Source organism: Centropristis striata, chromosome 22 (assembly GCF_030273125.1).
Source record: "Centropristis striata isolate RG_2023a ecotype Rhode Island chromosome 22, C.striata_1.0, whole genome shotgun sequence".
Taxonomy (NCBI): Eukaryota; Metazoa; Chordata; class Actinopteri; order Perciformes; family Serranidae; genus Centropristis; species Centropristis striata.
The window spans coordinates 23,599,811-23,614,144 of NC_081538.1; the positions used below are offsets into that span (position 1 = coordinate 23,599,811).

The 14,334-nt window shown below is 39.4% G+C and overlaps 1 protein-coding gene across 1 annotated transcript in view; it reads right to left on the reverse strand.

Annotated features, from left to right (window-relative positions):
• The window catches only part of ppfia2 (PTPRF interacting protein alpha 2), a 270,055-nt gene that overhangs the window by 22,889 nt on the left and 232,832 nt on the right, over positions 1 to 14,334 (reverse strand). The window contains exons 14-20 of the mRNA XM_059325903.1: positions 13,629 to 13,761; positions 11,728 to 11,945; positions 9,359 to 9,599; positions 6,421 to 6,450; positions 6,194 to 6,324; positions 4,125 to 4,306; positions 2,902 to 2,992 (exon numbers count right to left, since the gene is read on the reverse strand). Of these exons, the coding sequence (XP_059181886.1) occupies positions 2,902 to 2,992; positions 4,125 to 4,306; positions 6,194 to 6,324; positions 6,421 to 6,450; positions 9,359 to 9,599; positions 11,728 to 11,945; positions 13,629 to 13,761 (1,026 nt within the window). The remainder of the gene's footprint in view (positions 1 to 2,901; positions 2,993 to 4,124; positions 4,307 to 6,193; positions 6,325 to 6,420; positions 6,451 to 9,358; positions 9,600 to 11,727; positions 11,946 to 13,628; positions 13,762 to 14,334) is intronic.

Below are 14,334 nucleotides of genomic sequence, written 5' to 3' on the forward strand. Positions count from 1 at the left end.
GTCTACCATGGGTGTCATGTGACTGAAATTACATAAAATATTTTTAAATTTAGAAAAATATAACAAAATCAAAATTGTAAAAAGTGTCCCACATTACCCGAATTCACCCTAATTATCATTATCATGTTACCTTAACCCTTAAAACAAAGTCTGAAATCTCAAAAAAGCCTTTAAAGAAGTGAGGACCGGCCGAAATGTGCTCACTTTGCAAAAATGCCCTCACTCTGTTGGTTAATAAAACGTGTTGTGGTCCTCACTATGTAGGAAGTACAAGAACACACACACACACACACACACCTGGACAGCACTGTGGATACTGCATTGCCAATCTAAGCACAATTGCCCGACTCATCCCAGTTCAGCCACTCCGAATGTATTCTGCTGAGAGAGATTGTTTTCACACTGATACTTTTGTTGAATCATGCAGCGGGGGTATTTTTAAAAGTAACTTTTCTTCGCATTGTCTGGGCTGCGCTCCACGTCTTTCCTTTTTTGTTTTGTTTTTAGCAGGTGTTCAAGTGTAACCTAAGAGGGCTGAGCGGTGTTTTGTTTTGCCTCGCAGTGCGATGTAAATTGCACCTTATCGACAAAGAGCAGTGAATAGATGCTCTCGGTCTGTCACGCACCGAGCTATTTGTATTGTGCTGAATCCTCCCACTCTCGTCCAGACACGGAGAGCTTATAAACAGCCTAAAAAATGCCCCGACAAAACGGGGGGACCAAGGAACACACTCACACCCACACGCCGAAAAAAACAATGCAGTTCTTATTCTGTTTAGTGAACACATTTCATAACAACAAAAAACTCAAGAATCAACAATCCCTGAGTGTGTTGTCAAAGAACTTGACAAATGGAAAAGAGTGGGCTCGGTAATAAATATGATACATGTCTGAGCGTTGAAGGCCTCAGTACAGTGAAAGGGCACTTAAACACAGCATACATGGCGTACGGAAGCCTACAGGTGACAGAGGAAATGTGTTCGTCCAAACACAAGCAGGTACATTCACTGTCTTATCTATCCAGCAACATGGGGGAGATAGCTCATGTTTTTTATGTTCAGGTCAGGTCTAATGCATGGAGAAATACATCCACTGAACATAGCTGGGGAAAGGGAAGTAAGGAAACAGTTATGACAAATCATACAAACAAAAAGAACATTCCCATAACCAGATATTACAGCTGGTTATTTTCACACAAATAGATAGAGACACATATAAGGAGAGGAAGACATTCCGGGTATTAAAAATTGGGCCCCAGTTTCTAGCGGCGGCACATTCTCTGTCCAGCCATGGATGCAGCTGCCATTGAACTGTAAGAAGGGGGGAAGAAACATCTTCAGGTGGTAAATGAAAAAAGAAAGATAATGGCGTCGTCAACGGCCATGAAGGATAGAGAGATACACAGATAGATAGATAAGAGACGTCAGCTTTTGGCACTGGTCTTTCGGGGGGGAGAAGACGGATGGCGGGACAGACAGGAGAGATGGCAGACAGGGCAAAATGGCTGAGACAATGGTGATATCCAGGAGGTCAGTTATACATCCTCACAACTTACCCGCTTTTGTTAGAGTCAGAGGATGATGAGAGGGAGAGGAAGGGTAAGAGAGGAGAGAGTCGGAGAGCAAAGAAGAGAAAGAGGGAGAAAGAAGAGAGAGAGAGAGAGAGAGCGACGGGGAGACAAAAGTACACAAATGTTAATGAGTTAATAGGCAATTATACGGCTCTAAACAGAAACACTCGCACTCACACACATATATGTCACAATGGAGGACATTCGTTTACAGGAGCATCTGTAGACCAGTCAAAAAAAATGAAAGTCATCTTCTACAATGCAGTCCTGACCACATCTCGTGCAGCAGAGGAAATGAGAAATGCACTGAAACACAGCAAGACCCCCTCCTCCAATGGCCTTACATTCAAATGCTCAGTTACATTCAGATTACTTGTTGTTACCTCTTGAAGTAAGAAAATAACAAAAACTATAAAAAAAAACAACAACACACCCAACAATGAGAGAAAACCACAGCGGTATTGATCGATCAAGATGCTGAAATGGAAAAATAGTGCAGGCAGCTCAATGGCATGCAGTGTGGAGGAGGCGCCAAGATGCAAGGTGGTGGTGTGGCCTTAATCCCGGACACTGCTATGAAGAGGTCAGTGCAGTGGAAGAAAAACAACACATTTGTCAACATACAAACAAACGGTAACTCTCTATTGACTACATGGGAGGCAAAGTTATTCGTCATGACAACTCAATGTGCACTTCGAGCAAATGACATTCATCATTTGGCACTGGGGCATGGCAAATGCACACACACACGCACACACACACACACACACAAACATCCTGCAGAATGACTTCGTTTGGGGTTCCCCCTTTTTTTCCTGCAGGGCGGGACACACCCGGTCTGACCGCTGGTGTGACGGGAAAGCCATCTATAGCTTCCAAATTGACAAAAGCGGCTTTGTGAGATTAATTGGGTCTCAGCCTGGATCAATAGTCTGACTTTGGCTCTGTGTCTGAATACAGTGAGGCTGATCTCTGCTCCTGGATACTGATCCAGCTTCTGCTCTCTATCGATCCTGCTCTCAGTGTGGGTTATGGTATTGCATACAGTAAAGCTGTGCTTTAATAGAGAGAGAATGAAAGGTAAACACAGGAGGTGGAGGTAATAGCCTCTGTCTGTGTGCCAAGGATCACATTGGACTATATACTGTAATGTAAAAGGGTGAAAAGGTCTAAAAATATATACAGCAGCCTCCCGAACACAAAGCCTCTCTAAAAGATGACCATACATTTAATATGGCCATACAAGTAGATAAAATAGTGGCTGTGACCCTACTAAGAGACTATTTGTCTGCTTTGGTGAGGAGCGATGTGGTTCTTAGGACGAAGCTTACTTCTTTTTTAACCTGCGGTCCTTCTCAGCCTGAGTTCCCAGCTTGCCCACCCCCATGTCCTGGCCCGCCACGTCTGGGTCCATCATGGTGGCTGGGAGAAGAGGAGGAACACACGGTATCAGTGGATGAAATTGATACTCAATAATGTGAAATAAATAACCCTCTGAAATTTATGAGAAAATCTATGTCTGTTAAAAAATCTTTACAATGCCATGTTGGAATCAGTTTTTTCAGCATTACCATTACCAGGACATATAGGTGACTATATGTCCTGGTAATTATTTTTTAACTTTGACTTACTTGAACAAAATTTTGAACCCAAAAGAAACAAAGGAAAACATAAAATCTGATCTTGAAAATTATGTTTCAAAACACAGAATTTGGGTCTATAATATATAACATAACAGGTAAAATGAGGAAAATATCCAGTTCAATATTTTATAGTAAATATACTTGACATTATCTCCAGTTTTACTTGTCTGAATATCATCAAAAAAAACAACCTGGTCTCACAGGAATCCGTGAAATAGCCACGGATTTGCTTAACTCAAAATCCGTGGAAAAGCCACGGAATCATTCAAATTTCTGTGAAACTGACACGGATTTCGCTACAATGCAAGTTAATAACAGTCATATCCCGTGGCTATTCCAACATACAAAGTGATTATGTACATTCAGTGAGTGAATATTTAGAAAATAAAACATATATTTCTCGCTAGAAATGTGATCAAAATCCATTTTTATGCAGAAACGAAGTCAAAATATTGATTTTTTTTTCACTAAAAATGAGAGAACTGTCCGTCATGTTTTTTGTTCTGACCGCCGGAACCTTGAAAGTCACGTGACTTGGAACAAACCAATAGGAAAAAATATCCATGGAATAGCCACGGGATATGACTGTCATTAACTTGCATTGAATCTGTGTCAGTTTCACGGAAATTTGAGTTAAGCGAATCCGTGGCTATTTCACTATTTCACAAAATGACAAAAAACACACACAAAATGACCAAAAAAAGACATTAAATGACCAAAAAGACTAAAACACAATAACACATGAACACTTTAACACAGTGGAGACAGGGCTGACTTCCAAAATGACTTCCCCAAGGTTGAGAATAGCTGCCTCAATTTTATCATTGGTACAAGTAAATCTTAACTTTGCAAATTGGGTATTGTGTATATTGCGGTTATCAGTATTGTAGCAACATGTCTCCAGTGCCCACCTTGTGGATCTAACATGACATGTCTGTGTGCCAGATGTGCCAGCCTGCCCTTCTCCTTCTTGCCAAAAAGCCGTCCGATGGAGGATTTGATGCCCTTCTTCTTCGGCTGCTTGTGGAGGGAATCTTGGCTGCTGGCGACGCTGCTCAGTGTGCTGGCCTCAGCCTCCAGAGAGGACCCGATCCTGAGCACACAGAAAACACCAGAAAAGGTTTTAAGGTACATTTCAGTTTCAGTTTTTGCTCTTGCAGTATCCTTGAAGTATTTACTGCTTTTCCCCAACTTCACTTTTAAGCTGATTTATCCACACCAATTACTGAAGACTCATCTAATATTGTTGCCTCTGCCTGAGCTCTAAGTTTGAAAAAGTACCGAGATTATCTCCAGTGCGCTTAAATATTATGCATGGCAAAATTGCTTCTAAATTGGGAGCTTCGGAGTAAAGCATCGTCATTTTTCATCCAAAGCAAAAACAGGCGGCGATGAGATGACTACACTATCTGAAAACCAGTACATCAAGCTAACATTTTACTGGAAAAGAAGATCATTTGCATCCAAGATAGAGAGGTAATCAAATATAAAAAGAACTCCTCCGCTGTAGTTGGTAATGAATTAAATTAAAAGTAGTATAACCGAAGAAATACTGGTCTGACATATTGTGTGAAATGGGAAAAATGGATCCAACATGTTTGATTTTGGGGCCTCCTGAGTAGACAATTACCCACTGTCGCTACAAAAGATTATATAACATCCAAATTTTTGCTGCTAGGAAAAATATATTGTTAAATCCATCAATCAATCAAACTTTATTTGTATAGAACTTTCCATACAAATAATATGTAACACAAAGTGGATTTGGTGATGAGGCCCCTTCTGTTAAAGGCTGCTGTAAGGTTGTTTTTGAGTTGCTTCCTCTGGAATACTTCACAAATATTTTGCATAACAAAGAACTTTACTACTCTAGGAGCCCTATTTGGACTATATTGGACTTGATAATTGCTCCATTTTTGGACAAGGACTCTCCTGAATCTGGACTTTTGTGACCCCTTATTTGTTTGTACAGCAGATTGTCTCCTATAACCCTGGTCAAAAATAAGAAAAGTTAATAAATAGATAGAATAGGAAACAGAGAAACACAGAGAGACGAGGAAAAAGACAGAGAGACAGAGAGAGATGAGGAGAGACACAGAGAGACACACTGTAAGAAATGTCTGTAGATTTTACGGTGAAAAACTGCTAAACCATGACAGTAAAAAATGATAAATGGGTCAATTCAGTTTCAGTAACAATGAAACACCATAAATGTATATATCAGCCAAAACTGTACTTTTTTTACATTTGTTTTTTATTCTTTTTTTTGCCCATTTTGCGTCTTTTTTGTCATTTTGTGTCTTTTTGTGGTCAACTTGTGTCTATTTTTGGCCATTTTGTGTATCTACATTACTCCACTGTAAAATACTCTGGCACCGTGTTTGTAACAAAAATATACTATAATATATATACAAGTATCACTGTAATTTCTACATTTATTTTTTTGTCAAAATACTTTTTCTCACGGTTAAATGTACTAAACACCATATCTCAAACAAAAATATACTGTAATATTTAATTGTAAAGTATTTTCTTGTCAATCATATGGCAGAACAGCGTTTCTTTTGATGGAAAAACTTTTTATTTATACGGTAAAATATAATCTTCATAAAAAAAAATCTTAAACGTGAAATCAACAGAGCTAATATCATTTTACCGTAATATTAGAATATAAAGTTGCACCGTATTTACTAAGGTAAAGTTCTGGCAACCACAGCTGCTGTTTTTTTATTACAGTGCAGAGAGAGATGAGGAGAGACACAGAAAGTAGAGGAGAAACACAGAGAGAGACAGAGAGATGAGGAGAGATGGAGACGAGGAGAAACACAGAGAGATGAGGGGAGAGACAGAAAGACGAGGAGAGAAGGAGACTAGGAGAGACACAGAGAGACGAGTAAAAGTAGTATAATCACTCGTATGAAGTCTGAAATTACAAGGCTAAAATGCCTTCTGTGTTTAAGGAAAGCTTTGTTCCACCTACCCTCGTGCGTCGTTGTGCGAGGAGGCTGGCAGTGTGTGTGTCATGCGGACAGTGCGTGGCGTCGGAGGGGGGGATGTCTCACACTTGATGGTAGCCTTGTCCTCGCGTCCGTCCTCGTCCACCGCCGCTATCTGAGGGACGATGATGGCAGAGAATGGGAGTTTAGAAATGAGCCTGTTTATCCCTGGTGTCATTACAGCAGCATCATTAATCTAGTCTGTGTGTACCTTTCTCCTGTGTTTCCTCAGGTCGCTGGGCTGTCGGGGGGAGAAAAGAAAATAGTCAATACTCATGTTAAAGCATGGAGAAACCACATTTCCATGTTGGTGATAAATGAATGACTATTGGCTCGGTCATAGAAATATCATACACCATTAGACGCTCGTGAGCGTTTGGCCAGAACCAGAGCATCAATTCACAAATCAATACAGAGGAACAAAGAAGGATTGGTAAACAAGTCATTTGACGGATCAATAAAATCAAAGCCTTATTCCTTTTAAAGCCACGGGGGGAAAGGACACACTTCTCTTGTTCTGGTGGATGATGGGGACAAACATGAAGACATCTTCATGTTAACCCTTTATCAGGCAAAGAACTATATTTGGTAACTTCAGGTAATATTTTGAGAAAAAAGTTGCAAATTTACTAGATTAAAGTGGCAAATCTACAAGAAAAAAAGTCGCAGATTTAAGAGATTTAAAGTGGCAAATCTATGTGAAAAAAGTTGCAGATTTACGAGAAAAAAAGCAACTTTTTTCTCCCAGATTCACCACTTTAACCCTTAATAGGGCTCTCATTGAAATACTTGCAAATTCCAAATTTTAACCCTAGAGAATATTGGAGGGTATTACATACTGCCAGAATGTGTAAAAAAAAACATACGAAAATAATATTTTGAAAAAAAGTTTACGAGATTAAAGGGGCAAATCCACAAGAAAAAATGCGTAGATTTATGAGATTTAAAGTGGTGAATCTGTGAGAAAAAAATTGCCTTTTTCTCATAAATCTGCGACTTTTTTTCTTGTAGATTTGCCACTTTAATCTAGTAAATTTGCAACTTTTTTATCAAAATATTACCATAAATATTACAAATATAGTTCTTTGCCTGATGAAGGGTTAAAAGTAATCTCTCCTTGATGGGCACATCTGGAGTGTTTCAGCCTGGGGTCAACGTGGAGAGGAAGTGAGCTGTAAAACATATTATTGTCTATTCTTGGAGAAACTGCGAGCCATGTCTCTGACACTTGGGCTGCATGATGACAGCTGACAAAGCAAGACAGTTACTGTCCTGATTCTCTGCACGCTATTTAATGCAGCAAGCCCGAAAAAAAAATGAATGCTTTCTCAAGTTATACAGCTTACACGGATACTCTGTGCAGAACAGCTGCAGCTTCTTTTGACTTTTTACACAAAAATGATGTGATGTGATGTGAAACAACTACCAGCTCGATGCACAAGCGGCTGGGGACATATGGCAGCATTTGCTTAAGGGAATAAAAAAAAAAAAATCTCTATATATATTACACCTCTCTCTACTTATCTGCATCTCTATGTACTTTCAAAAGTGGTACAATCTCTAAAAATAAATGTTAAATCCCTGAAAGTACACACTCAGATTTAGCATATACTCAAACTCTCCCCAAGTGCTGCTGTGTGAAGCGGGGACAGCAGTAAATCCCTCGTGGCCTTAAAGACATTTCGGGCCGTCAATCACGCAGACGGCCATTTTTGCAATTTGCCTCCTCATACAAATCCGTGTCACATTTCACAGTAGCTGCTGCTTTCTAATGTAACGGTCATCTGTGGTTTCATCAGCGAGAATCCTCAGACGCCACTTGTCTGTATGAGTTTGAACCCCGGTGACATAATACGTCTTGATAACGTGTTCTAGCGTTACAAAAACAATCATACGGCTGGACGTGATTCTAAAGGTCACTATATATAATGGAGGAAATCGGTTGGTGTCACAGATTGGACCTATTCCTTCTTGCATGACACGTTTGGTGCTCTGGGGTTGAAGATGTTATGCTGCTACTAAATTAATGCATAAATTATTTTTTTTTAATGTACTTTTATATTTGTTCATTATAGTATGTTTGATGCTGTTCACCACTTTGGGTCAAATTGGATTGTTAGAAATATGGATAAACTTTGACCTGGTCATTTAAATATTAATGAAGAACTAATCCTGCTTTGGTAATTATTCCATGAACAACCCATGTAACTAATGAAAGCTTTTTTTAATTTAAATGCCACATATAATATACAACTGTGAGGAAAACCGTTATCTCTCGGAGTTAAATATAATTTGGACTTAAAAGAATCATATCTGTGGACTAATGCAAATTGGACACTGGGTGTTAATTGGATCCAATACATTTAATTATTATGTCTGTTATTATGCAAGTATAGTGCCTCAATCCTTTTTTTCTGTCTTGTCTTGTAACATAATGGTGTACACATTTGCTTCTTGAGTAAAAAATGAATTAAAACCATCAAAATAAAAATATATAAATACATTTAAGTGCCTGAAGTGTGCTATTTTAACAATTTTTAACAATGAGTAAGTGGATTTCAACGTTAACACATTGAGCACGCTGCCTTTTTTTTGGCCAAAGATTTAAAATTGATTGAGTTTATTATGGTGGCAAAGCACTGAGTTATTGTTATAATTGAATAAAAAACATAGTGTTTTAAACATATACAGGTGCATCTCAATAAATTACAATATGATGGAAAAGTCAATTTCCAGTAGTTCAAGTCAAAAAGCTCCAACCAATTGAGTGAATTTTAGGTTTAGGTTAAGAAATTAAATAAATGAAGACATGAAATGTTTCATTCTGTATGTTATGGATCTATATCATGTACTTGATTCCTGTGGTCTAAGTCTAGTACCTTCAGGTTGAATGCACTTATTGTAAGTCGCTTTGGACAACAGCGTCAGCTAAATGACATGTCATGTAATGTAATGTAATATAATGTGTTGTTTCCACTTTTTGAATTGAATTATTGACATAAATAAACTTTTCTATGATATTCTAATTCATTCAGATGCACTTGTAGTATCAGGTGGCACAGATACCGTTTTTTTGGCTCAATGTTCTTGTTTTTTTGTGTGTTTTTTTTGACAGAATGGGTTAAACTGAGGGTCAAACAGTAACTTACCAGTGTCATCACCCCCATGCGCTCCATATCGCGGGCGGGGCTCCGAGGATCCAGTTTGGGTGTGGAGTGTCCGCTAGGCGGAGAGGAGGAGGCCAAGGAGGAGGCGGTGGCTGAGGCAGTGATGGAGGCTCCGTGGTGGTGCATTCGAGCCAGGTTAAGGCCCTCAAGGCTGACGCTGGCCACACGGTTCTCAATCTCCTCTGCCCGCAGCTCCGTCGACTCCTTCTCCTCCTGGATCAGCCTTGGAGGAGGAAAAAGGAGGACAGTTCTTCATCTCATATGGTCACGAAGAACTTGCAATATACAGTAACAGTAAGATCCAACTGTGATAATCTCCAGTTTGACTTATTACCAGTATCCTTGCTACAGAGTTTAGTCTCATCATTGCCAAACTAATTCCATTAAACACCCACAGTATAACGCAAACTAATTAAAGGCCAAAGTGAGGAGATAAAAAGGCTAAAAGATCAGCTCAGATCATTAGTTTTACCCACAGCCAGGGTCTAACTTTTGTAATTAGCGGCGAGCTCCACTCCTTGCATTCATGATGGCTATCTAGCATCAGATTTGAATGAACTCTTCCTGAGAGAAATGAGACACTGTTTCTATTGATGGGGATGTAAATTAGCAAAGACCAAAAGCCACATTAAGAACCCTTGAAATTAAGAACTAAGTGAAGTTGCGCCCGGGGTTGTGAATACTTATCAGCGCATGATAATTACGGCATTAACAAGCAGGAGGCAGATCACATTTCCATAGACAGGAAGAGAGATCTCCAGATAGGAAGAGATCTGACACCTTAGTGTGAGCGTGACACATTCTTACTTTAGAATTTGGTCAGAGGCAGCGTGTTAAGCCATAATTTAGCTTGATCGACTAAAATATTTATGTAGAATGGAAGGAGTCTACATTAGAGCTGGGAAAAAATTGATACAACATAGTATCCTGATATTTTGCAAGGTGATATTCAAGGTTCGTACACTTTTTCAGTGGTCAAATTCAAGCATTTTTCAAGGACTTGCAAGATCAATTTTCAAACTTTTCCAGTATCTTACACCTGTTGTAAATTGCATGTTTTAGATGAGTACTTACATACTAAAAGGGGGAGATTTCACTGAACCACACCAACAGCGATGGTATTACACTTTTAGGAGGAACGGTCTTCATTTCAGATAGGCTACTCATTATTTTTTACATTGAACATGTGATTATCTATAGTCTATAGATGGATATAGTCAGGTTGCAAGAGAAATACAGTAAGAATTTCAAGCTTTTACAAGCACTTTATCCAAAATCCAAGCACTTTTTATACCTTGAAAACACAACATTTAAATTCAAGCATTTTCAAGGATTTCAAGCACCCGTACGAACCCTGGATATTACATCGATTCACGGCCGCCAAGAATGGATATTTAGCGTTTCGTCTGTATTTTCGCTGGAGGCCGTTTGGGGCTCACTTTAAGGGATATACTGGAGATATTGATCTCGTATAAAACAAGAAGATCTGAGGAATCTGTAGGCAGAAGTTGTCTAATAAAGCTGCAAAGTTTGGCTATTTTTATGTTTCATTCATAAAAATTCAGAGCAGTGAAGCTTAAAGTTGAGGAAAGTTTGATAAAATGCTGCAGTTGTTGTCGTCCGTACATGTTTGATATCAGTTCAGTTCAGTTTGACTGAATACTTTGTTGGTCAGTCTGTGGGTTTGACTCTCATTGTGGAGAAATAAAAAGACTGAAGTGAGATGAATACACTGAGAATTTTCTCTTATTTGAAAAAACAATTCTTGATTGAATTTAAGTTTGTGGACACAAAATGCAGTTAAACAGGTAAATCGCAATATATTGTATCACAATACTCTTCTTGAAAAAAAATTAAAATCGCAATAATATCGTATCGTGACTCAAGTATCAGAATAAAATCGTATCGTGGGGCCTCTGAGGATTCACACCTCTAGTCCGAATGTCCTTTGATTTTCTTAAAAACTGGTCAACTTCTACTTCTGCTTTTACAGACATGACTACTACTGACCAAACGTCTTGTTCACAACAAGGAGTGTTATTTGAAACTAAAAATATAGAGATGGGGTGGGATATCACTTCATGACCAAGGACGTGGAGAGAAATCAGACAAAGTTTTCTGTTGGAAACAACAGGATATCGGCCAAAAGTCAGAAACATTTTCGATAATTTGCAAAAACGGGACCACAAAGGTTGCAGCTTTCCGGGACATGGTCCTAAAAAACGTATGAAGTGCTAACGTGATTTGAAGTCAAATGGATTAGGAACACAATAAGTAAAAGAGGCCGATCAATATGTCTGGGAATCTGGCCTTTTATATTAAATTAATACTGCAGTGTGTGTGGCAGCTACCGGATCTCCTTGTTGATTGCGTCCAGCTGCTCCTGCAGCATCATGGCCAGAGTTTGTGCATCAGAGTGGCCGCTGGGAGAGAGCAGGTCCATGGAGCTGAACAGCGTTTCCCTGTCGTCGTCATCGATGTCCGACATCTCCGTGTCGCTCTCGAAGTGATGGCCTCCCAGAACCCCGAGCTGCTGCGAGCGCCACTCGTGCTCCCCCAGAGATTTAGCCTGCACACAGAGACAGAGACAGAATATGAACAGCTGATTATATACAGTATGATAAGTTCTTATTCAATGCACTAATGCAGTGGTTCCCAACCTTTTTCTTGAGGGACCCACATTTTTACCATCGTAAACTTTGGCGACCCCCCCACTGTCCTTTGCTTCTATGAAGCCAAACTCAATGTGACTTTTCATCTCTTTTTGTTTTTGAGATATTTAGCATTTTCGTCTCTCTGACGCTTCGCCATTTTTCCATTAGCTCTGTGTTTCTGTTGTTAGGTGAGGTTACCGCTAGGTGAGGTTACCTGTGTATACTGCAGGAGGGATGTTACACATGTCCTTATTCTCGCGATATAGCCTTTATTTTTAAACTTTTCTATAGTGATTTTTCTATTCAAATAATAGCTCTTATTTAGTTTTTTTTGTCCAATAATGAATTAAATGCTGACTCATCTATATTTAACACATTCAATTTATTACATCCCTTAAAAATGGAAAATGGAAGAAAAAATTTGACTTCTAGGTATTTATACTAGACGTCGAAGTGGACAACTTGGACTCTTCCCCTCTTGGCCCATTTAAGAAACTTGCTGCTACTTTAAAAAGAGATGAGAGGAGCTCAACTTATTAATGAAGCCCACCTAAACTCTCCTGGTGGTAATATATTCCTCCCAGTATCAACATCTAAACCTACGCTAGCCCCGATGCACAGCAGCAGGAACTGAGCTGCTCCCTCGTCACCAAAACTGCACAAATGAGATGACCGACGGAGACTGCAGGAGTTCTTAAACTTGCCTTTATCTCTTCCCATGTACACCCTTAATACTGTAATTCAGTTAAAAGTGCATTAAAATATAGTGAACATGATGCAGGATTGAGGAATTTTTCAACAAATCACCAGACAAGATGTTTTGGCGTCCTTACCAAAGGTTATTATATTACCATATTGGCAGCAGTGGAAAAGGTATTCAGATCCTTTACTTCAATAAAAGTACTAATAACACATTGAAAAAAGTGTTGTATTCCAAACCTTCAGTTAAAGTACAATGTATCAGCATCAAAATGTACCTAAAGTATCAAAAGTAAAAGTACACGTTATGCATAATGGTCCCACTCAGATTGTTTTATATATTCCAAATAAATGATGGGATTAAAATTATTGATTTGCTATTGAGTTGCTTTTATGTAAGCAACGTTTTACTGTTGTCAAGGTAGGGCTCATTTTAACTACTTAATATGCAGTTGTATGCTTTAATTTAAATTAAATTAAATTTAGGAGCTGGACGTTGTGGCTGGGGAGAGGGACGTCTGGAATGCCCTGCTTATCCTGCTGCCCCCGCGACCCGGCCCCGGATTAGCAGAGGAAAATGGATGGATGAATGGATGTTTTTCATGTGAAATTTTGACCAAAAAGAAACTCAACCTGGCAGCTAAATGTAGTGGAGTAAAAAGTACAATATTTGCCTCTAAAATCTAGGAAAGCAGAAGTATAAAGTTGCATAAAATGGAAATACTCAAGTACAGTCCGCCACTGCATATATGAGACTTTTAGCAGACTTATAGCCTCGGGGTTGTGAAGATTTCTCCTGGGTGACTTGAAGAGCTTCCAAGTGGCTATTCAGAAGTAGTAGAAACATTTTACTATAAGAAGACCCAGGCAGATCAAAGTTCAGACAAAATAAGACTCACCTTGGTTTCATGTAGACCCACTCGGCCTCTCCTCGGCCGCCGGATGACCTTGGCTGAGCGGTAGTGGTCCGACTGGGTTTCAGCCAGAGATCCCAACGAGAATCGGAGCTCGGCTGACGTGTCCAGATGAGACCTGAGAAGCAACTTTTATGAGTAACACTACACCTTAAGTTACTGTGTGCTTGCCTCGACTAAAAACATCTTCTGGGTCTCATAAACTGAAGATGAACACAGGAGATTACAAAAGATGAGACGCAACAAAAAGTGTTATGCTAATGTTCACAGTTATGCAGACAGTAAACCAATCAAAATCTTGTGTTCTGGTACCTCAAGCGTACCTAATAGTCACAATGATGTGGTGTAAAGTGTACTTCTCGACGGATCAGCGCTCGTTATGCATGCCTCTATGGCTGCAAATTGTTTGTCTATGGAGGAGATTAAGGCAGCTACTGTCAACACATCAGCACTGTAATATTAGAACTCCATGCAGCATGAAAAGGAAGCAAGAAAACATCCAAGAATAGACACGGAGAGTTCACCGATACCAGTGTTTCTAACAATAGTGCGGAGCAAATTGTTTCATCAGTGACAGATAAAGTAACAGCACTATTACTGGAGAGAGTAGATCTGTTTTCAAGCATTTTATGTGCTTTCTGTTACATGCACAAACTCCAGTTCGACTGGTTCTACCCAGCTAAATTTGCCC